The sequence below is a fragment of the Somniosus microcephalus genome, chromosome 24 (assembly GCF_052327205.1).
Source record: "Somniosus microcephalus isolate GS21.2 chromosome 24, FLI_Smic_1.0, whole genome shotgun sequence".
NCBI lineage: Eukaryota > Metazoa > Chordata > Chondrichthyes > Squaliformes > Somniosidae > Somniosus > Somniosus microcephalus.
This window is the reverse complement of record NC_141010.1, coordinates 67819056-67842376: the sequence shown is the minus strand read 5'-3', so window position 1 is coordinate 67842376 and position 23321 is coordinate 67819056. Positions and strand designations below refer to the sequence as shown.

The 23321-nt window shown below is 46.7% G+C and overlaps 1 protein-coding gene across 2 annotated transcripts in view; it reads right to left on the bottom strand.

The window, feature by feature from the left end:
- LOC147101518 (tectonic-3-like) overlaps positions 1-23321 on the bottom strand; it is a 63202-nt gene that overhangs the window by 21635 nt on the left and 18246 nt on the right. Inside the window, exons 6-9 of one of the 2 annotated variants that reach the window (XM_085966685.1) lie at positions 7196-7301; positions 6207-6325; positions 5628-5654; positions 1738-1764 (exon numbers count right to left, since the gene is read on the bottom strand). In XM_085966685.1, the coding sequence (XP_085822811.1) occupies positions 1738-1764; positions 5628-5654; positions 6207-6325; positions 7196-7301 (279 nt within the window). The remainder of the gene's footprint in view (positions 1-1737; positions 1765-5627; positions 5655-6206; positions 6326-7195; positions 7302-23321) is intronic. The other variant, XM_085966686.1, reaches the window with a different exon arrangement.

The following is a 23321-nucleotide window of genomic DNA, read 5'->3' as shown; positions in this document are numbered from 1 at the left end:
CCCCCATCCTGCCTCCGTGCCCTTTTGCCAGGAGGCGGGAAGATGTGCAGCTTTGGGTCCCGTCTCCTGGAGGCGGGAAAGGCATTTAATTCTTTTAACTGCCTGCTAACAGGTAGTTAACAGGCAGCAAAAAGGATTAGTGCCATTTTACCTTCACAAGTGAAGGCTTCCCGACCTCGGAGAACCCCGCCGGGTTGGGGGAGACGTGGAGTAGGTCTGCGGTCGTCAGGGGCACCTGGAACTAAGGTGAGTGATGGGTGCAAGTGTGGAGTGGTAATTATGCAAGGTGTGTGATAAGTTTAAAAAAAGTGTTCACTTACGTTGTTTTCCTTCCACAGCCTTTAGCCGCGCTGGATGGGGAGAGTGGACATCCTCCTTGTCAATTTCAGGTAACGGCTGATGGACCCTCCGATCCATCAGACATCTGAAATTTACAATTTTCGCTCCCGACGATAGAATGCCCTACCACTATTGCTCTCCCGACTCTCGCGGACTGAGGCCTACCTGGACTCGGAGCCGCCTTTTAAAGCCTCCCGCTCGCGCCTCCCGCCAACTCTCGTGGTAAGAGCCCATGGGATCCAGGGTGCCTTGGCACATTGGATCCAAAACTGGCTTAGTGGCAGAAAGCAGAGGGTGATGGTCGAAGCTTGTTTTTGTGACTGGAAGCCTGTGTCCAGTGGGGTACCGCAGGGATCGGTGCTGGGTCCCTTGCTGTTTGTGGTCTACATTAATGATTTGGATGTGAATGTAAAAGGTATGATCAGTAAGTTCGCAGATGACACGAAAATTGGTGGGGTGGTAAATAGCGAGGAGGGTAGCCTCAGGCTACAGGACGATATAGATGGGTTGGTCAGATGGGCGGAACAGTGGCAAATGGAACTTAACCCTGAAAAGTGTGAGGTGATGCACTTTGGAGGGACTAACAAGGCAAGGGAATACACAATGAATGGTAACACCCTAGGAAAGACAGAGGATCAGAGGGACCTTGGTGTGCATGTACATAGATCCCTGAAGGCAGCAGAACAGGTGGATAAGGTGGTTAAAAAGGCATATGGCATAATTGCCTTCATTAGCCGAGGCATAGACTATAAGAGCAGGGAGGTTATGATGGAGCGGTACAAAACGCTGTTAAGGCCACAGCTGGAGTAGTGTGTGCAGTTCTGGTCGCCACACTATAGGAAGCATGTGATTGCTTTGGAGAGGGTGCAGAGGAGATTTACCGCGCGCGAGGGGGGGGGCGCGCGCGCGCGAGAGGGGGGGGGCGCGAGAGGGCGAGGGCGGGGGCCGCGAGAGGGCGGGGGCCGCGAGAGAGGGGGGCGAGAGAGATAGAGAGGGGCGATGGGGGGGCGAGAGAGGGGGGCGAGAGAGATAGAGAGAGGCGATGGGGGGGGCGAGAGAGATAGAGAGAAGTGATAGGCGAGAGAGGGGCGAGAGAGAGAGAGAGAGAGAGAGGGGCGAGAGAGAGAGAGGGGCGAGAGAGAGAGGCAAGAGAGAGAGAGAGAGAGGCGAGCGCGAGAGAGGGGCGAGAGAGCGAGAAAGAGAGTGACAGAGAGAGCGAGAGAGAAAGAGAGCCAGAGTCAGACAGAGAGAGTGTCAGAGAGCGAGCGAATCAGTGGGCGAGATACAGAGAGGGATCTGGAAAGATAGTCACATCAAGAAGGGCCCGGGGTTTTCCCCAGGTCACAATGTAAAGATAGGGATAGAAGTTGAATCCTTTTAACGACAGAACTGCCTTACCTTGTTCACATTGGTAAAATTTAGGATCTGCAAGACAAAAAAAATACCACACCAGGTTAAAACTCAGGGCCGGCAGTCAGCCCAACTCCAGCTCCCCTTGCAACATTCTGACATTATGTGAACTTTCACGTAAACTTAAGCTAATCCAAAACTCTGCTGCCCGTATCCTAACTCGCATCTAGTCCCGTTGACCCATCACCTCCTGTGCTCGCTGACATACACTGGCTCTCGGATGGGTTTTTAAATTCTTATCCTTGTTTCCAGGGCATCGCCCCTCCCGATCTCTGAAACCTCCTGCAGCCCTACAACCCTCCAAGATCTCTGCGCTCCTCCAATTCTGGCCTCTTGCGCATCCCCATTACCATTTGCCCCACCATAGGCGGCTGTCCCTTCAGCTGTCATAGAGTTATACAGCACAGAAAGAGGCCCTTCGGCCCATCGGGTCCGCGCCGGCCATCAAGCCCTGTCTATTCTAATCCCATTTTCCAGCACTTGGTCCGTAGCCTTGTATGCTATGGCGTTTCAAGTGCTGATCTAAATGCTTCTTGAATGTTGAGGGTTCCTGCCTCTACCACCCTTTCAGATTCCAGATTCCAACCACCCTTTGGGTGAAAAAGTTCTTCCTCAAATCCCCTCTAAACCTCCTGCCCCTTACCTTGAAACTATGCCCCCTGGTTATTGACCCCTCTACTAAGGGGAAAAGTTCCTTTCTATCTACCCTATCTATGCCCCTCATAATTTTGTACACCTCAATCAGGTCCCCCCTCAGCCTTCTCTGCTCTAAGGAACATAACCCAAGCCTGTCCAGTCTCTCTTCATAGCTGAAACGCTCCAGCCCAGGTAACATCCTGGTGAATCTCCTCTGCACCCTCTCTAATGCAATTACATCCTTCCTATAGTGTGGCGACCAGAACTGCACACAGTATTCCAGCTGTGGCCTAACTAGCGTTTTGTACAGCTCCATCATAACCTGCCTGCTCCTATATTCTATGCCTCGGCTAATGAAGGCAAGTATCCCATATGCCTTCTTAAGCCTGACATTGGTAGTGGGGAAAATGCTAGAGTCCATTATAAAAGATGTAATAGCAGAGCACTTGTAAAGCAGTGACAGGATCGGACAAAGTCAACAATCTACTGGAATTTTTTGAGTATGTAACTGGTAAAATAGATAAGGGAGAACCAGTGGATGTGGTGTATTTGGACTTTCAGAAGGCTTTCGATAAGGTCCTGCATCAGAGATTAGCATGCAAAATTAAGGCACATGGGATTGGGGGCAAGGTATTGACTTGGATAGAGAACTGGTTGGCGGACAGAAAGCAAAGAGTTGGAATAAACAGGTCGTTTTCCGAGTGGCAGGCAGTGACTAGTGGGGTACCGCAAGGATCGGTCTTAGGACCCCAGTTGTTCACAATATATATTAATGATCTGGACGAGGGAATTGGATGTAATACCTCCAAATTTGCAGACGACACAAAGCTGGGTGGGAGGGTATGCTGCGAGGAGGATGTCATGAAACTCCAGTACGATTTGGACAGGTTAAGTGATTGGGCAGAAACATGGCAAATGCACTATAATGTGGATAAATGTGAGGTTATCCACTTTGGTGGCAAAAACAGGAAGGCAAGATTATTATTTGAATGGCAATAGATTGGGGGAAGGGGAAGTGCAAAGAGACCTGGGTGTTCTTGTGCACCAGTCGCTGAAGGTAAGCATGCAGGTGCAGCAGACGGTTAAGAAGGCAAATGGAATGTTGGCCTTCGTAGCAAGAGGGTTCGAGTACAGGAACAAGGATGTCTTGCTACAGTTGTATAGGGCCTTGGTGAGACCGCACCTTGAGTATTGTGTGCAGTTTTGGTCGCCTTATCTGAGGAAGGACGCTCTTGCCATGGAAGGAGTGCAGCGAAGATTCACCAGGCTGATACCTGGGATGGCAGGAATGACGTATGAGGAGAGATTGTGTTGATTGGGCTTGTACTCACTGGAGTTTAGAAGATTGAGAGGGGATCTCATCGAAACCTATAAAATTCTGTCAGGCCTGGACAGACTAGATGCTGGAAGGATGTTCCCGATGGTCGGGGAGTCCAGAACCAGGGGTCATAGTCTAAGGATAAGGGGTAGGCCATTTAGGACTGAGGTGAGGAGTAATTTCTTCACCCAGAGTGGTGAACCTGTGGAATTCTCTGCCACAGAGGGCGGTGGAGGCCAGTTCATTACATATATTCAAGAAAGAGTTGGATATATTTCTTAAGGCTAAAGGGATCAAGGGATATGGGGAGAAGGCAGGGACAGGGTACTGAATTTGGATGATCAGCCATGATCGCATTGAATGGCAGAGCAGGCTCGAAGGGCCGAATCGCCTACTCCTGTTCCTATCTTCTATGTTTCTATGTAACCACCTTATCTACCTGTCCTGCTGCCTTCAGGAATCTATGTACATGCACACCAAGGTCCCTCTGATCCTCTGTCCTTCCTAGGGTACTACCATTCATTGTGTATTCCCTTGCCTTGTTAGTCCTCCCAAAATGCATCACCTCACACTTTTCAGGGTTAAATTCCATTTGCCACTGTTCTGCCCATCTGACCAACCCGTCTATATCGTCCTGTAGCCTGAGGCTTCCCTCCTCACTATTTACCACTACACCAATTTTCGTGTCATCTGTGAACTTACTGATCATACCTCCTACATTCATATCTAAATCATTAATGTACACTACAAACAGCAAAGGACCCAGCACCGATCCCTGCGGTACACCACCGGACACAGGCTTCCAGTCACAAAAACAACCGTCGACCATCACCCTCTGCCTCCTGCCACTAAGCCAATTTTGGATCCAATGTGCCAAATTGCCCTGGATCCCATGGGCTCTTACCTTCTTGACCAGTCTCCCAAGCGGAACTTTGTCAAAAGCCTTACTGAAGTCCATGTAGACTACATCAACTGCACTACCCTCATCCACACACCTAGTCACCCCCTCGAAAAATTCAATCAAATTGGTTAGACATGATCTCCCCCTGACAAAGCCATGCTGACTATCCTTGCCTCTCCAAGTGGAGACTAATTCTGTCCCTCAGAAATTTTTCCAATAATTTCCCTACCACTTATGTTAGGCTCACTGGCCTGTAATTCCCTATTTATCCCTACTACCCTTCTTGAATAATGGTACTACGTTAGCTGTCCTCCAGTCGTCTGGCACCTCCCCTGTGGCCAGAGAGGTTCTGAAAATTTGTGTCAGAGCCCCTGCAATCTCCTCCCTTGCCTCACGCAGCAACCTGGGATATATCTCGTCTGGGCCTGGGGATTTATTCACTTTTAAGCCTGCTAAAACTGCCAGTACCTCCTCCCTCTCGATGCTAATATGTTCAAGTATATCACAATGCCCCTGCCTGATTTCTATGCCTACATCGTCCTTCTCCACAGTGAACACAGATACAAAATATTCATTTAAAACCTCACCTACATCTTCGAGCTCTACACACAGATTGCCACTTTGGTCCCTAATGGGCCCTACTCTTTCCCTGAATATACTTATAAAATACCTTGGGATTTTCCTTTATTTTGCCCTAAGCTCTGGAATTGTCTCACCGCCTCTTATAGGAACAGGAGGAGGCCATTCAGCCCTTTGAGTCTGGTCCGCCATTCAATTAGATTATGGCTGATCTATATGTTAACTCCATTTACCCGCCATGGTTCTGTAACCCTTAATACCTTTACCTAACAAAGAGAGAGAGAGACAGAGAGGCAGAAAGAGAGAGAGAGACACACACACACACAGAGAGAGGGAGACAGAAGAGCAAAGATAGTCACATCAGGAAGGGCCCAGAGTTTCCCCCAGGTCACATGTAAAGACAGGGATTGGAGTTGAATCTTTTTAACAACAGAACTGCCTTACCTCGTTCACAGTGGTAAAATTTGGGCTCTGCAAGAGAAAAAGTAAGAGACCAGGTTAAAACTCCGGGCCGGGAGTCAGCCCAACTCCAGCTCCCCTTGCAACGTTCTGACGGTATGTGAACTTCCCCGTAAACTTAAGCTCATCCATAACTCGCACCAAGTCCCGTTCGCCCATCACCCACTGTGCTCGCTGACATGCATTGGCTCCCGACTGGATTTTAAATTTCTAATCCTTATTATCAAATCCCTCCAGTCTCACCCCTTCCCATCTCTGTAACCTTCTCCAGCCCTACAACCCCCGCCGAGATCTCTGCGCTTCTCTAATTCTGCCCTCTTGCACATCCCCGATTTCCATCGCTCCACCATTGGCGCCGTGCCTTCAGCTGCCTGGGCCCTAAGGTCTGGAATTCCCTCCCTAAACCTCTCTGCCTCTCTCTCCTCCTTTAAGACGCTCCTTAAAACCCACCTGTTTGCCCAAGCTTTTGGTCACCTGTCCCACTATCTACTCATGTGAATCGGTGTCAAATTTAAAGGCGTTATATGAATCAAGTTGTAGATATTGAATTAACCGCTGCCTCACCTGGAGTAACACAAAGTTCTCATAGTATGTGGCTGCATTCAGTGTGGGAAGGGTGCCGCAAGTGGCATTCAGATCTCCAACTCTTCGGGAGCATGTGGAGCTCTGACTCTGCAGGAAACCTGGAGACATTTAACCAGAAAGAAGTTTTAATCTCCCTCCACACTGTCCCGTCAGACACCCGCAGCACGGGTTAGATACAGAGTAAAGCTCCCTCTATACAATCCCATCAAACACTCCCAGGGCAGGTACAGCACGGGTTAGATACAGAGTAAAGCTCCCTCTATACAATCCCATCAAACACTCCCAGGGCAGGTACAGCACGGGTTAGATACAGAGTAAAGTTCCCTCTACAGTGTCCTATCAAACACTCCCAGGGCAGGTACAGCACGGGTTAGATACAGAGTAAAGCTTCCTCTACACTGTCCCATCAAACACTCCCAGGACAGGTACAGCACAGGTTTGATACAGAACAAAGCTCCCTCTACACTGTCCCATCAAACACTCCCAGGGCAGGTACAGCACGGGTTAGATACAGAGTAAAGCTCCCTCAACACTGTCCCATCAAACACTCCCAGGGCAGGTACAGCACGGGTTAGATACAGAGTAAAGCTCCCTCTGCACTGTCCCATCAAACACTCCCAGGGCAGGTACAGCACAGGGTTAGATACAGAGTAAAGCTCCCTCAACACTGTCCCATCAAACACTCCCAGGGCAGGTACAGCACGGGTTAGATACAGAGTAAAGCTCCCTCTGCACTGCCCCATCAAACACTCCCAGGACAGGTACAGCACGGGTTAGATACAGTAAAGCATATCCGGGAGCTGTGTGTGCGCATTCTGTGGTTTTCTGTGTGCTACCTTTAACGCACTGGTGTCCTTCCTTTTGTCATAAAGAGACGGTTTTACAGCTGCATGAAAGTATGACGTCAATCACAAAACACACGGTGATCATTTTGAACAGCGCAGGGGGGTGATGGTGGGGGCCAGTACCTGCCGGGTTCCTGTCGGTGCACTCTCCTCCCACCAGTGCCGTCGGCTGCATGAAGACCCCCAGCACAACGGCCTCCGGGAACAACGTGAAGATCCGGTCACCAAACTGGACAGGAAGGGGATTGGGGGAAAAGGGCAAGAAATGAGGGTTGCAAATCGGGCAGGTTCTCTAATCAACACCCCCCCAGGCCACCACCGAACCACGAGTCTGGCCGTGGCTCAGTGCCCGCACTTTCATCTCTTTATCAGAAGGTCATGGGTTCGAGACCCACCTGAAACCCGAGCTCCATAATCCAGGCCAACACTCCCCAGTGCCAGTACTGAGGGAGGGCTGCACTGTCAGAGGTAGATGTGTATACTCTAGGACTCGAGCTCCATAATCCAGGCCAACACTCCCCAGTGCCAGTACTGAGGGAGGGCTGCACTGTCGGAGGTAGATGTATATACTCTAGGACTCGAGCGCCATAATCCAGGCCAACACTCCCCAGTGCCAGCACTGAGGGAGGGCTGCACTGTCGGAGATGCAGTCTTTCAGGATGAGATGTTAAACTGAGGCTAGTTTGCCCTCTTGGTTGGATGTAAAAGATCCCACAGCCACTATTGGAAGAGGAGCAGGGGAGAGTTCTCCCCAGTGTCTTGAGCCAGTATTTATCCCTCAAACAACATCATTAAAAAAAAACAGATGATCTAGAATGGCGGTTAACATCACAGGTACCCAAAAATCTTCTACTGTCATGTAAACAGTAAGCAGGTAGTAAGAGGCAGGGTGGGCCCCATTAGGGATCAAGGTGGTGATATATGCTTAGAGGCGCAGGGCAAGGCTAGAATATTCAATGAGTACTTTGTATCGGTGTTTACTAAGGAGGTGGATGCTGACAAAATATCGGTAGAAGTGGAAAAGATAGAAGCAATGGAAGGGGTGAAAATTGATAGACAGGATGTACTAGAAAGGCTGGTATACTTAGAGTGGATAAGTCGCCTGGTCCAGATGGCTTGCATCCCAGGTTGCTAAGGAAATTGGGAATCGGGGAACTACAGACCTGTTAGCCTCACATCAGTAGTTGGGAAAATGCTGGAATCTATTGTAAAGGATGCAATAACTGGACACTAGAAACTAATAGTAAGATTGGGCAGAGTCAACATGGATTTATGAAAGGGAAGTCCTGTTTCACAAACCTATTGGAGTTCTTTGAGGATGTAACTAGTGGAGTAGACAAAGGGGAACCGGTAGATGTGGTGTATTTGGAGTTTCAGAAGGCCTTCGATAGGGTCCCACACAAGAGGTTGGTGAACAAAATTAGGGCACATGGAATTGGGGGTAATATAATAGCATGGATTGAGAATTGGTCAACAGACAGAAAACAAAGAGTAGGGATAAACGGATCTTTTTCAGGATGGCAGGCTGTGACTAGTGGGGTACCGCGAGGATTGGTGCTTGGGCCCCAGCTATTCACAATCTATATCAATGATTTGGATGAGGAGACTAAATGTTACATTTCCAAATTTGCTGATGACACAAAGCTAGGTGGCAGTGTCAGTTGTGAAGAGGCTTCGAGGGGATCTCGACAGGCTCAGTGAGTGGGTGAGAATGTGACACATGGATTATAATGTGGATAAATGTGAAGTTATCCACTTTGGTAGAAAAAACAGAAAGGCAGAGTGGTGAAATGGTGAAAGATTGGGGCATGCAGGTGCTCAAAGGGACCTGGGTGTCCTTGTACATGAGTCACAAAGTGAATGTGCAGGTGCAGCAAGCCATTAGGAAGGCAAATGGTATGCTGGCCTTCATTACAAGAGGATTTGAGTACAAGAATAAAGAAGTCTTACTCCAATTATATAGGGCCTTGGTGAGACCACATCTGGAGTACTGTGTACAATTTTGGTCTCCTTACCTAAGGAAGGATATACTTGCCATAGAGGGAGTGCAACGAAGGTTCACGAGATTGATTCCTGGGATGGCGGGACTGTCGTGTGAGAGGAGATTGAGTAAACTAGGCCTGTATTCTCTTGAATTCAGAAGAATGAGGGGATCTCATTGAAGTATACAAAATTATTACAGGGCTTGATAGGGTGCATGCTGGGGGAATGTTTCCCTTGGCTGGGGAGTCTCGAACCAGGGGCCACAGCCTCAGGATAAAGGGTAGGCCATTCAGGACTGAGATGAGAAGAAATTTCTTCACACAGAGGGTGGTGAATCTTTGGAATTCCCTACCCCAGGGGGCTGTGGAGGCTCAGTCATTGGGTATATTCAAAACAGAAGTCGATAGATTTCTGACTAGTAAGGGCATCAAGGGATATGGCTATAGGGCCGGTGAATGGAGTTGAGGCAGATGATCAGCCATGATCTCATTGAATGGCAGAGCAGGCTCGAAGGGCCGAATGGCCTACTCCTGCTCCTATTTCTTATGTTCTTATGATAGCAGAAGGGCTTGCCATAATTTTCCAATCTTCCCTAGATGTGGGGGAGGTTCCTGAGGATTGGAAAGTGGCAAATGTGACACCATTGTTCAAGAAAGGGTGTAAGGGCAATCCTAGTAAATACAGGCTGGTCAGTTTAACATCAGTGGTGGGTAATGTTTTAGAAACAATAATCAAGGAAAAAATTAACGGGCACTTGGAAAGGTTTAAGCTAATTAAGGAGAGCCAACACAGATTTGTAAAAGGCAGATCGTGTTTGACGAATCTAATTGAATTTTTTGATGAAGTAACCTGGAGGATTGATGAAGGGAATGCAATGGATGTTGTCTACATGGATTTTCAGAAGGCGTTTGACGAAGTACCACATAGAAGGCTGGTTAACAAAATTGAGGTTCATGGAATAGGTGGGTCAGTGGCAGCTTGGATACGGAATTGGCTTAAGGACAGAAAACAGTGAGTTGTTGTAAATGGCTGTTTTTCAGACTGGAGGATGGTAGACAGTGGTGTTCCCCAACGGTCAGTGCTGGGGTCACTGCTTTTTTTGATATATGAATGACCTGGATATTGGAATAAAGAGTAGAATTTCTAAATTTGCCAATGACACCAAACTTGGGGGTGTGGCAAACAGTGAGGATGATACCAGTCAACTGCAATAGGACATAGAAAGACTCGTAGAATAGGCAGACAAGTGGCAGATGGAATTTAATACAGTGTGAGGTGATACATTTTGGCAGAAGGAACACGGAGAGGAAATACACACTTAATGGCACAGTTTTAAAGAGTGTGCAGGGACAGAGGGACCTGGGAGTTAATGTGCATAGGTCCCTGAAGGTGGCGGGACATATTGAGAGAGTGGTTAACAACGCATATGGGATCTTGGGCTTCATAAATAGAGGTATTGAGTACAAAAGTAGAGAAGTTATGCTGAACCTTTATAAAGCGCTGGTTAGGCCACAACTGGAGTATTGCATCCAGTTCTGGTCACCACACTTTAGGAAGGATGTGAAGGCCCTTGAGAGGGTGCAGAGGAGATTTACCAGAATGGTTCCGGGGATGGGGGATCTTAGCTACAAGGACAGGTTGGAGAAGCTGGATTTGTTTTCATTAGAGCAAAGGAGGTTGAGGGGTGATTTGACAGAGGTGTACAAGAATATGACGGGTTTGGATAGGCTAGATGGTACAAGGACAAGGGGTCACAGATTGAAGGGTTTGGGCAAGAGATATAGGGAGGATGTGAGGGAAAACTTTTTTACGCAGCGAGTGGTGAGGACCTGGAACTCACTGTCGACGGAAGTGGTGGAAGCGGAGATGCTCAATGTTTTCAAGGGGAGACTGGATAGGCGCTTGAGGGAAATAAACTTGCAGGGCTACGGGGATAGAGCGGGGGAATGGGACTGACTGGATTGCTCTACAGAGAGCTGGCACGGACTCAATGGGCCGAATGGCCTCCCTCTCTGCTGTTATGACTCTATGGCCGGGATCTTACCTGAGGAGGTGCGTTGGGGGTGGGACTGCTGCCTTTCGGGTTCTAGTCCCGCTCCCAGTGACGTCTGACAACCTGATGAAATTTTCCCCTGATTGGCCATGTTAAGCCCGCCCTGCGAGCTTGCCGGCCAATTAAGAGAAAGCCGGTGTCAGTGCATGACACCGCAGGTAAAGGTGGCACAGGCAGGAAGGGAATGGGTGACCAACAGGCAGAGTAGTAGGCGCAGGCAGGTAGTGCAGGGGTCCCCTGTGGCCATCCCCCTCTCAAACAGGTACACCACTTTGGATACTGGTGGGGGGCATGACTTACCAGGGGAAGGCAGCAGCAGCCAACTTCCTGGCACCAGGGGTGGTTCTGCTGCACAGGACGGGAGGAAAAAGAGGGGTAGAGCTATAGTAATAGGGGATTCTATTGTTAGAGGAATGGATAAGCATTTCTGCGGCCGCAAACGAGACTCCAGGATGGTGTATTGCCTCCCTGGTGCAAGGGTCAAGGATGTCTCAGAGCGGCTGCAGAACATTTTGGAAGGGGAGGGTGAACAGCCAGTTGTCGTGGTGCATATAGGTACCAACGATATAGGTAAAAACCGGGATGAGGTCCTAAAAGCTGAATATAGGGAGTTAGGAGGTAAATTAAAAAAATAGGACCTCAAAGGTAGTAATCTCAGGATTGCTACCAGTGCCACGTGCTAGTCAGAGTAGAAATAGAAGGCTATTTCAGATGAATACGTGGCTAGAGGAATGGTGCAAGGGGAAGGGATTCAAATTCTTGGGACATTGGAACCGGTTCTGGGGGAGGTGGGACCAGTACAAAACAAACGGTTTGCACCTGGACAGGGCCGGGACCGATGTCCTAGGGGGAGTGTTTGCTAGTACTCTGGGGGAGGGTTTAAACTAAAATGGCAGGGGGTTGGGAACCTGAGCGGGGAGACAGGGGAAAGGGAAACAAGGATAAGAGCAAAAGACAGGAATGAGAAAAACAAAAGTGGCAGTCAGAGAAATCAAGGGTTGAAATCAAACATGGCCACAATAAATAATATTCTAAAAATCTAAGAGCATTAAAAAAACAAGCCTGAAGGCTTTGTGTCTTAATGCGAGGAGCATTCGTAATAAGATGGATGAATTAGCTGCGCAAATAGAGGTAAATGAATGTGATATGATTGGGATTACGGAAACATGGCTCAGGGTGGCCAAGGCTGGGAACTCCACATCCAGGGGTATTCAATATTCAGGTAAGATAGGCAAAAAGGAAAAGGAGGTGGGGTAGCATTGCTGGTTAAAGAAGGGATTAACACAATTGTAAGGAAGGATATTAGCTCTGAGTGCAAGTCATCAAAGAGTGCTGAGAGTTTGGGTAAGTGCGAGTTCTTTAATTGTTATTTCTTTTTAAATCATTCTTGATAAGATTACTTAAGCAGTTTAAGTAAAGGGGAAAAGTTAAATATTTGGGATTCTGTTGGTTTAAGAAGAGTAAAACAAGGTTACACGGCAGTAGGAGTAAATTGGCACAGCAGGCAGTGGAAACCAGTTTTCTAACCAATCAGCAGGGGTGACTCATTTGGCTGTAAACAAACAAACAGTATAAAAAGACCAGTCCTAGTGCGTGAGTGCGAGTCATCAAAGAGTGCTGTGAGTTTGGGTAAGTGTGAGTTAGGGTAAGTGGGGTGTTCGGTGCTCTTTTCAAACTTTAACTCTGTGGGTTGTAGTTAATAAGGCCTTTCTGGTGCAGAGTGACTGTTGGTAAACCATTTAACTGGTGCAACTAGAGGGATTGATTTAATTTCAATCCAATTAATTAAAGGGGATATTAGCATCTAAAATTAGGCAGAGGGTGTCCATAACTAACAATAAAAAATGTAATTAATTACATAGAATGGAGCAGGTGATGTGTTACTGTTGCGAGATGTGGGAGCCGGTGAACCCCATTGAGGCTCACGGTGATTACGTCTGTGACAAGTGTCTGCTGCTACAGGAACTCCAGCTCCGTGTTGATGAGCTGGAGTCTGAGCTTCAGACACTGCGACACATCAGGGAGGGGGAGAAGTACCTGGACTCTGTGTATCAGGAGGTGGTCACACCTATGAAGTTAATTAATTCAGATGTAGCCCATGGTCAGGGACAGGACGGTGTGACTACGAGTGAGGCAGGTACGGGGATCCAGGAGGTAGAGCTGGAGGAGCTGTAGCCCTTGCTCTTGTCCAACAGGTTCGAGGTTCTTACTCCCTGTGGGGACGGGAGCAGGGACTGCAGGGAGGATGAGCAACCTGGCCACAGCACCGTGGAATGGGGGGGCCATTCAAGAGGGGGGAGTAAATAGAAATGTTGTAGTGGTAGGGGATGGTACAAACAACGTAGATAGGACTAGGAAGCCGGTTCTGTTAAAGGAGTATGAGCAGCTAGGGGTCAAATGAAAAAACAGAACCTCAAGGGTAATAATCTCTGGATTATTACCTGAGCCACGAGCAAGTTTGGCTAGGACAAATAAAATTAGACAGTTAAATGCGTGGCTCAAAGACTGGTGTGGGAGAAATGGGTTTTGCTTCCTGGGACACTGGCACCAGTACTGGGGCAGGAGGGAGCTGTTCCGTTGGGACGGGCTTCACTTGGCCGGTGCTGGGACTAGAGTCCTGGTGGATCATATAACTAGGGCTGTAGAGAGGGCTTTAAACTAACTAGTGGGGAGGAGGTTCCTAGACAGCAAATAATAAAAATGACAACAGAGACGGTCATAGACTTGGGTAGCAGTGGGGAAATTAAAAACCAGAGTGTGTCAGGAAGGGGCAGAAGGTATGGAGTAAAAGGTAAAGTAATAAAAAGGGCAAAAGCAGGAACTAAGTGTATGTGTTGGTGTAGGGGTTACGGGGATCGGGTGGGATATGTGTCGGTGCAGGCTCGATGGGCCGAAATGGCCTCTATCTGCACTGTGGGGTTTCTGTGATTCTGTGAAAACATATTTGAAAGTTCTCTATCTGAATGCACGTAGCATTCGTAACAAAATAGACGAGTTAATGGCACAAATAACTACATATGGGTATGATCTTGTGGCCATTACAGAAACATGGCTGCAGGGTGACAATGCCTGGGAATTAAACATACCAGGTTATTTAACGATCAGGAAGGACAGGCAGGAGGGAAGGGGAAGTGGGGTGGCTATGTTAATAAAGGAAGGAATCACTGTAATACAGAGAAATGATATTGGGTCAAAAGATCAGGATAATGAAACAGTTTGGGTGGAGGTAAGGAATAATAAGGGGAAAAAACCACGAGTGGGCGTAGTCTATAGGCCTCCGAACAGTTGCAACTCTGTTGGACGAAGTATCAATCAGGAAATAGTTGAGGCTTGTAATAAGGGAACATCTATAATTATGGGGGATTTTAACTATCATATTAATTGGACAGATCAAATTGGGCAGGGCTGCCTTGAGGATGAGTTCATTGAGTGTATTAGGGATGGGTTTCTTGAGCAGTATGTAACTGAACCGACCAGGGGGCAAGCAACCTTAGATCTGGTCCTGTGTAACGAGACAGGATTAATTAAAAATGTCCGAGTAAAGGATCCCCTTGGAATGAGTGACCACAACATGGTTGAATTCCATATTCAATTAGAGGGTGAGAAGGTTGGATCTCAAACAAGCGTGCTAAGCTTGAATAAAGGAGACTATGAAGGTATGAGAGCGGAATTGAGTAGAGTGGATTGGGAAAATAGATTAAAGGGTAAGACGATACATGATCAGTGGTGTACATTTAAGGAGTTCTTTTACAACTTCCAAAAAAAATATATTCCACTGAGAAGAAAAGGGTGTAAAAGAAAAGACAGCCATCCGTGGCTAAGTAAAGAAATTAAGGATAGTATTCGACTAAAAACAAGAGCATATAAGGTAGCCAAATCTAGTGGGAGGATAGAGGATTGGGAAAACTTTAAAAGACAGCAAAAAATAACAAAAATATTGATTAAGAAAGGGAAGATAGATTATGAAAGTAAATTAGCAAAAAATATAAAAACAGATAGTAAGAGTTTTTATAGTTATATAAAAAGAAAAAGGGTGGCTAAAGTAAATGTTGGTCCCTTAGAGGATGAGACCGGGAAATTAATGGTGGGAAATATGGAGATGGCAAAAACACTGAATGAATATTTTGTATCAGTCTTTACAGTAGAAGACACTAAGAATATCCCAACACTGGACAAACAGGGGGCTATAGCGGGGGAGGAGCTAAACATGATCAAAATCACTAAGGAAGTGGTACTCGGTAAAATAATGGGACTCAAGGCGGATAAATCACCTGGACCTGATGGCTTACATCCTAGGGTCTTGAGGGAAGTGGCGGTAGGGATTGTGGATGCATTGGTAATAATTTTCCAAAACTCTCTGGACTCAGCAAAGGTCCCGGCAGACTGGAAAACTGCTAATGTAACACCCTTATTTAAAAAGGGCAGTAGACAGAAGGCTGGAAACTATAGACCGGTTAGCCTAACATCTGTGGTAGGTAAAATTTTGGAGTCCATTATTAAGGAGACAGTAACAGGACATTTGGATAATCATAATTTAATAGGACAAAGTCAGCATGGTTTTATGAAGGGGAAGTCATGTTTGACAAATTTGCTGGAGTTCTTTGAGGAAGTAACATAGGGTGGATAAAGGGGAACCAGTGGACGTAGTGTATTTAGACTTCCAAAAGGCATTTGACAAGGTGCCACACAAAAGATTATTGCTTAAGATAAAAAATCACGGGATTGGGGTAATATTCTGGCATGGATAGAGGATTGGCTATCTAACAGAAGGCAGAGAGTTGGGATAAATGGTTCATTCTCAGACTGGCAATCAGTAACTAGTGGTGTTCCGCAGGGGTCAGTGCTGGGTCCCCAACTCTTTACAATCTATATTAACGATTTGGAGGAGGTGACCGAGTGTAACATGTCAAAGTTTGCAGATGATACTAAGATGGGAGGGAAAGTAGTGAGTGAGGAGGACATAAAAAACCTGCAAGGGGACATCGACAGGCTAAGTAAGTGGGCAGAGATTTGGCAGATGGAATACAATACTGGAAAGTGTGAGGTTATGCACTTTGGCAGGAAAAATCGTAGAGCAAGTTATTATCTTAATGGCAAGAAACTGGAAAGTACTGAAGTACAAAGAGATCTGGGGGTCCTGGTGCACGAAACTCAAAAGGTTAGTATGCAGGTGCAGCAAGTGATTAAGAAGGCCAATGGAATGTTGGCTTTCATTGCTAGGGGGATAGAATATAAAAATAGGGAGGTATTGCTTCAGTTGTACAAGGTATTGGTGAGACCGCACCTGGAATACTGCATACAGTTTTGGTGTCCATACTTAAGAAAGGACATACTTGCTCTCGAGTCAGTACAAAGAAGGTTCACTCGGTTAATCCCGGGGATGAGGGGATGGACATATGAGGAGAGGTTGAGTAGATTGGGACTCTACTCATTGGAGTTCAGAAGAATGAGAGGCGATCTTATTGAAGCATTTAAGATTGTGAAGGGGTTGGATCGGGTGGATGCAGGGAGGATGTTCCCGGTGATGGGTGAAACTAGAACTAGGGGGCATAGTCTTAGAATAAGGGGCTGCTCTTTCAAAACTGAGATGAGGAGGAACTACTTCACTCAGAGGGTGATAGGTCCATGGAATATGCTGCCCCAAAAAGCTGTAGAAGCTACATCATTACATAAATTTAAAACAGAAATAGACAGTTTCCTAGAAGTAAAGGGAATTAAGGGTTACGGGGAACGGGCAGGAATTTGGACATGAGTCTAGGTTCGGATCGGACATGGCCCTGTGGGTAGCGGAGCGGGCCCAGGGGCCGTGTAGCCTGATCCTGCTCCTATTTCATGTGTCTAATTCTGTTAGATTCAGGAGATGGTTCTGTGATAGTAGATTGGCGGTTAGGATCAGATCAGCCATGATCTTATTGAATGGCGGAGCAGGCTCGAGGGGCCGATTGGCCAACTCCTGCTCCTATTTCTTATGTTCTTACGATGTGGAATCTGTATGGGTAGAACTGAGAAATACCAAGGGGCAGAAAACGTTAGTGGGAGTGGTATATAGACCTCCAAACAGTAATGCGGAGGTCGGGGATGGCATTAAACGGGAAATTAGAGAAGCATGCATTAAGGGCACAGCAGTTATCATGGGTGACTTTAATCTACATATAGATTGGGCTAACCAAATTAGTAACAATACTGTGGAGGAGGAATTCCTGGAGTGTATACAGGATGGTTTCCTGGACCAATACGTCGAGGAACCAACCAGAGATCAGGCCATCTTAGACTGGGTATTATGTAATGAGAAAGGATTAATTAGCAATCTTGTTTTGCGAGGCCCCTTGGGTCGGAGCGATAACAATATGATAGAATTCTTCATTAAGATGGAGAGTGAAGTAGTTGACTCAGAGACTAGGGTCCTGAATTTAAATATAGGAGACTACGATGGTATGAGGTGCGAGTTGGGTAGGATTGATTGGGGAATGTCACTCAAAGGGTTGACGGTGGATAGGCAATAGCAAACATTCAAAGATCGCATGGATGAACTACATAATTTGTTCATCCCAGTTTGGCATAAAAATAAACCAAAAAAGGTGACTCAACCGTGGCTAACAAAGGAAATTAAAGATCCAAGGAGAGGACATATAAATTGGCCAGAAAAAGCAGTAAACCTGAGGATTGGGAGCAGTTTAGGATTCAACAAAGGAGGACAAAGGGATTAACTAAGAGGGGGAAAATAGAGTATGAGAGTAAGCGTGCAGGGAACATAAAAACTGACTGTAAAAGCTTTTATAGATATGTGAAGAGAAAATTATTGGTGAAGTCAAGCGTAGGTTCCTTGCAGTCAGAATCAGGGGAATTTGTAATGGAGAACAAAGAAATGGCAGACCAATTAAATACATACTTTGGTTCTGTCTTCACAAAGGAGGACACAAATAACCTACCAAAGATGTCGGGGAACATAGGGTCTAATGAAAGGGAGGAACTGATAGAAATCAGTATTTGTAGGGAAACGGTGTTAGGGAAATTGATGGGATTGAAGGCCGATAAATCCCCAGGGCCTGATAATCTACATCCTAGGGTACTTAAGGAAGTGGCCCTAGAAATAGCAGATGCATTGCTGGTCATCTTCCAAAAGTCGATAGACTCTGGAACAGTACCCATGGATTGGCGGGTAGCTAATGTTACCCTACTATTCAAAAAAGGTGGTAGAGAGAAAACGGGGAATTACAGACCGGTAAGCCTGACATCGGTAGTGGGGAAAATGCTAGAGTCAATTATAAAGGAGGTAATAGCAGAGCACTTGGAAAAAAGTGACCGGATCAGACAAAGTCAACATGGATTTACAAAAGGTAAATCATGCTTGACTAATCTACTGGAATTTTTTGAGGATGTAACTGGTAAAATAAATAAGGGCGAACCAGTGGATGTGGTGTATTTGGACTTTCAAAAGGCTTTCGATAAGGTCCCGCATAATAGATTAGCATGTAAAGGCACATGGGATTGGAGGCAAGGTATTGACTTGGATAGAGAACTGGTTGGCAGACAGAAAGCAAAGAGTTGGAATAAACGGCTCTTTTTCTGACTGGCAGGAGTGACTAGTGGGGTACCGCAGGGATCAGTCCTTGGACCCCAGCTATTCACAATATATATTAATGATCTGGACGAGGGAACTAGATGTAATATCTCCAAGTTTGCAGACGACACAAAGCTGGGTGGGCGTGTGTGCTGTGAGGAGGATGCCGAGAAACTCCAGTATGATTTGGACAGGTTCAGTGATTGGGCAGAAGCAATATAACGTGGATAAATGAGAGGTTATCCACTTTGGTGTCAAAAACAGGAAGGCAGATTATTATCTGAATGGCAATAGATTGGGAGAAGGGGAAGTGCAACGAGACCTGGGCGTCCTTGTGCACCAGTCGCTGAAGGTAAGCATGCAGGTGCAGCAGGCAGTTAAGAAGGCAAATGGTATATTGGCCTTCGTAGCGAGTGGGTTTGAGTACAGGAACAAGGATGTCTTGCTGCAGTTGTACAGGGCCTTGGTGAGACCACATCTTGAGTATTGTGTGCAGTTTTGGTCACCTTAGAGGAAGGATGTACTTGCCATGGAAGGAGTGCAGCGAAGATTCACCAGGCTGATACCTGAGATGGCAGGAATGACGTATGAGGAGAGATTGGGTCGATTGGGCTTGTACTTGCTGGAGTTTAGAAGAATGAGAGTGGATCTCATTGAAACTTATAAAATTCTAACAGGACTAGATGCTGGAAGGATGTTCCCGATGGTCGGGGAGTCCAGAACCAGGGGTCACAGTCTAAGGATAAGGGGTAAGCCATTTAGGACAGAAATTAGGAGGAGTTTTTTCACCCAGAGAGTGGTGAACCTGTGGAATTCTCTGCCACAGAAGGCAGTGGAGGCCAATTCATTAAATATATTCAAGAAGGAGTTGGATATATTTCTTAAGGCTAAAGGGATCAAGGGATATGGGGAGAAAGCAGGAACAGGGTACTGAATTTGGATGATCAGCCATGATCTCATTGAATGGCGGAGCACGCTCGAGGGGCCGAATGGCCTACTCCTGCTTCTATCTTCTATGTTTCATGACACTACATCTGCTGGTTTTGTTAAAGTGACAGGCCCCATTACTTTTTGACAGATGAATTGTCAGTGTTTGACAGCATTGAGGTGCTGTCAAACACTGACAATCACTGTCCAAAGGTGAGCCCTTGCACCCAGACTCACCAATGACACTCTTCTTAGGAGAAAACAGATGGCAGCTGCATGTGAGATTGCAGAAGCCATCTGTGAATTCTGCCAATCGGATCAGGCTTCACAGAAACATCAAATCTTGTCACCAGCAGATACATATAAACAGAATAAAAATATTTCTCACTACATTTTCTCACCTGTCATATTTACCTGTGCACCATTGCACCCATCACACCACCTCTGCAGCTGTCATTTCCACACTTACCTGTTAACAGGCAGTTAATTGGCTCTAATCCCCTTCCCACCGCTCGGAGACGGGTCCCTGCGCGAGTCGGGGACCCGCCTCCCGGGAAGATGGTTCGGAGGCGGGTTGGGACCCGCTCCCAATTTTTCCCATTTTCCCAGCAGTCCTGCCTCCAAACCTGCTTCCTCTGGGCTGGGAAAATCCAGCCTTATGACTCTATGGTCATTATCACATTGCTGTTTGTGGGATCTCTCTGGGCACAAATTGGCTGCCGCATTTCCGACATTACAACAGACACCACATTTCAACAATACTTCATTATCTTTGACAAAAGCAACATACTGCGGATGCTGGAAATCTGAAATAAAAACAGAAAATGCTATAAATACTCAGCGGGTCGGGCAGCATCTGTAGAGAGAGAAACAGTTCACGTTTCAGGTTGATGACCCTTCGTCAGAACTGGAAAAAGTTAGAGATGTAACAGATTTTTAAGCAATGTGGGGGCAGGGAAAGGGGAAGGGGAAGAAAGAACTAAGGGAAGGTCTGTGATCGGGTGGAAGGCAGGAGAGATTAAACGACAAAAGGGATGATGGTGCGAGGCAAAAGGAGATGGTAATGGGGCAAGTTAAGAAACAAAAGATGACTCTAGATGAAGTGTAAATGACACTGGCAGAATCAGCGACAGCTGCCATGTGAGAAAAAAAAGGAAAAAGGGAAAAAAAAAGTGGCTGAGGTTATGGTCTGAAATTGTTGAACTCGATGTTGAGTCCAGAAGGCTGTAAAGTGCCCAATTGAAAGATGAGGTGCTGTTTCTCGAGCTTACGTTGAGCTTTGTTGGAACAGTGCAAGAGGCTGAGGACGGAGAGGTCAAAGTGGGAGTGGAGCGGAGAATTAAAGTGACAGGCGACCAGAAGCTCAGGGTCACGCTTACGGACTGAACGGAGGTGTTCCGCATAGCGGTCGCCCAATCTGTGTTTAGTCTCTCCAATGTAGAGACCACCGCATCGTGAGCAGCGAATACAGTATTCTAAATTGCAGGAAGTACAAGTAAATCGCTCTTTAACCTGGATGGAGTGTTCGGGGCCCTGAACAGTAGGAAGGGAGGAGAACATAAGAAATAGGAGCAGGAGTAGTCCACTCGGCCCCTCGAGCCTGCTCCGCCATTCAATAAGATCATGGCTGATCTGATTACTCTACATTCCCGCTTACCCCCGATTACCTTCCACCCCCTTGCTCATCAAGAATTTATCTACCTCTGCCTTAAAAATATTCAAAGATTGCTGCAACCGCCCTCTGAGGAAGAGAGTGCCAAAGACTCACGACCCTCTGAGAAAAAAATTCTCTTATTTTTAAACAATGACCCCTAATTCTAGATTCTCCCAGAAGAGGAAACATCCTCTCCACATCCACCCTGTCCAGACCCCTCAGGATCTTATATGTTTCAATCAAGTCACCGGAAACCAGCTGACCCACTACCAAGCCGCATCCATTTGCAAAATCGCAGCCAAAGTATTTGTTTAATTTCTCCGCCATTTCCTTATTCCCCATTATAATTTCTCCTGTCTCAGCCTATAAGGGACCCACATTTACTTTCGCTAATCTTTTCCTTTTTACATACCTATGGAAGCTTTTACAGTCTGTTTTTATGTCTCTCACTAGTTTACTCTCATATTCTATTTTCCCTTTCTTTATCAATTTCATGATCCTCCTTTGCTGAATTCTAAAATCCTCCTAATCCTTAGGCTTACTACTCTTTTTGGCAGCATTTTAAGCCTCTTCCTTTGATCTAGTGCTATCTTTAACTTGTTAGCCACGGTTGGACCACTTTTCCTGTGGGGCTTTTGTGCCTTAAAGGAATGTGTATTTGTTGTAAATTATGTTTAATTCTTTAAATGCTAGCCATTGCTCGTCCACTGTCATACCTTTTAATGTAGTTTCCCAATCTACCTTAGCCAACTCGCCCCTCATAACTACGGTTTGCTTTGTTTAGATTGAAGACCCTAGTTTCGGATTTAACTAAGTCACTTTCAAACTCAATATAAAATTCTATCATATTATGGTCACTCTTCCCTAAAGGCCCCTTTACTACAAGGTTATGAGTTAACCCTTTCTCGTTGCACAATACTAGATCTAAAATAGCCTGCTCCCTAGTTGCTTCCTCAACATACTGATCTCGAAACCTATCTTGCATACATTCCATGAATTCGTCTTCCACGCTATTGCTGCAAATTTGGTTTGCCCAGTCTGTATGTAGATTAAAGTCCCCCATGATTACTGTATTACCCTTGTTACAGGCGCCTCTAATTTCCTGATTTATACTTAGCCCTACATTACAACTACTGTTTGGGGGCCTATAAACAACTCCCACCAATGTTTTCTGCCCCTTGCTGTTTCTTAGCTCGATCCAAACTGATTCTACTTCTTGATTTTCAGAGCTAAGATCCTTTCTCTCTACTGTCTTTATCCCATCCTTTATTACCAGGGCTACCCCGCCTCCTTTTCCATTTTGCCTATCTCTTCTAAAAGTTAAGAGGGGAAAAATTTGGTTGCTTGGTGCTAATGGGGCACAAAGCAACTGGCGCCCGGGCGTGGTGCTGCCAGTGCCTCCCGCAAAATTCAGCGGGAGGTTAGTGGCGGCGGTAACCGTTAGTGCCCCATGGCGCTGCCCCGCCGGCGATGACGTCAATTGCCGTGCGCAGCGCCCCGGCCGCAATCTTCGGTGGCGCCCCCCAACTTATCGCCAGACGCTATGTCCGACGGGTTCAGGGGGGGCCGACCTGCGGCCGGGGCAGCGCTAGTTAAAGGGGAGGTGGCGGGCGGCCATTTTTGTTACTGGCCTCCTGCCCCCGCTGCTGTCCCTGGCACCTGTGAAGATCCCCCGCGGGGTGCCGGCTGCTCTCCGTGAGCTCTTCCAGTAGCGCCCTGCTTCCCTCTTGGAGTGCTACCGTTCAAAAAGTAGCGCCCCCACGTAGTTTGCGCCCCAAAGAGGGCGCGACTCAATTTTCCCCCCATGTATTCTGGAATATTTAGTTCCCAACCACGTCTCTGTTATGGCTATTAGATCAAACCTGTTAATTTCTATCTGCGCTATTAATTCATCTATTTTGTTGCGAATGCTTCGTGCATTCAGATATAGTGCCTTTACCTTTGACTTTTTTCTATTTTTCCCTGATGTCACCTCAAGTCACTGATGCCCTATGACCTTTGTTACTCTCTCTGTCCCTTCCTGACCCACTCTGCTTATTTTTACCCAAAACTCTACTCTGCTCGAGAGCCT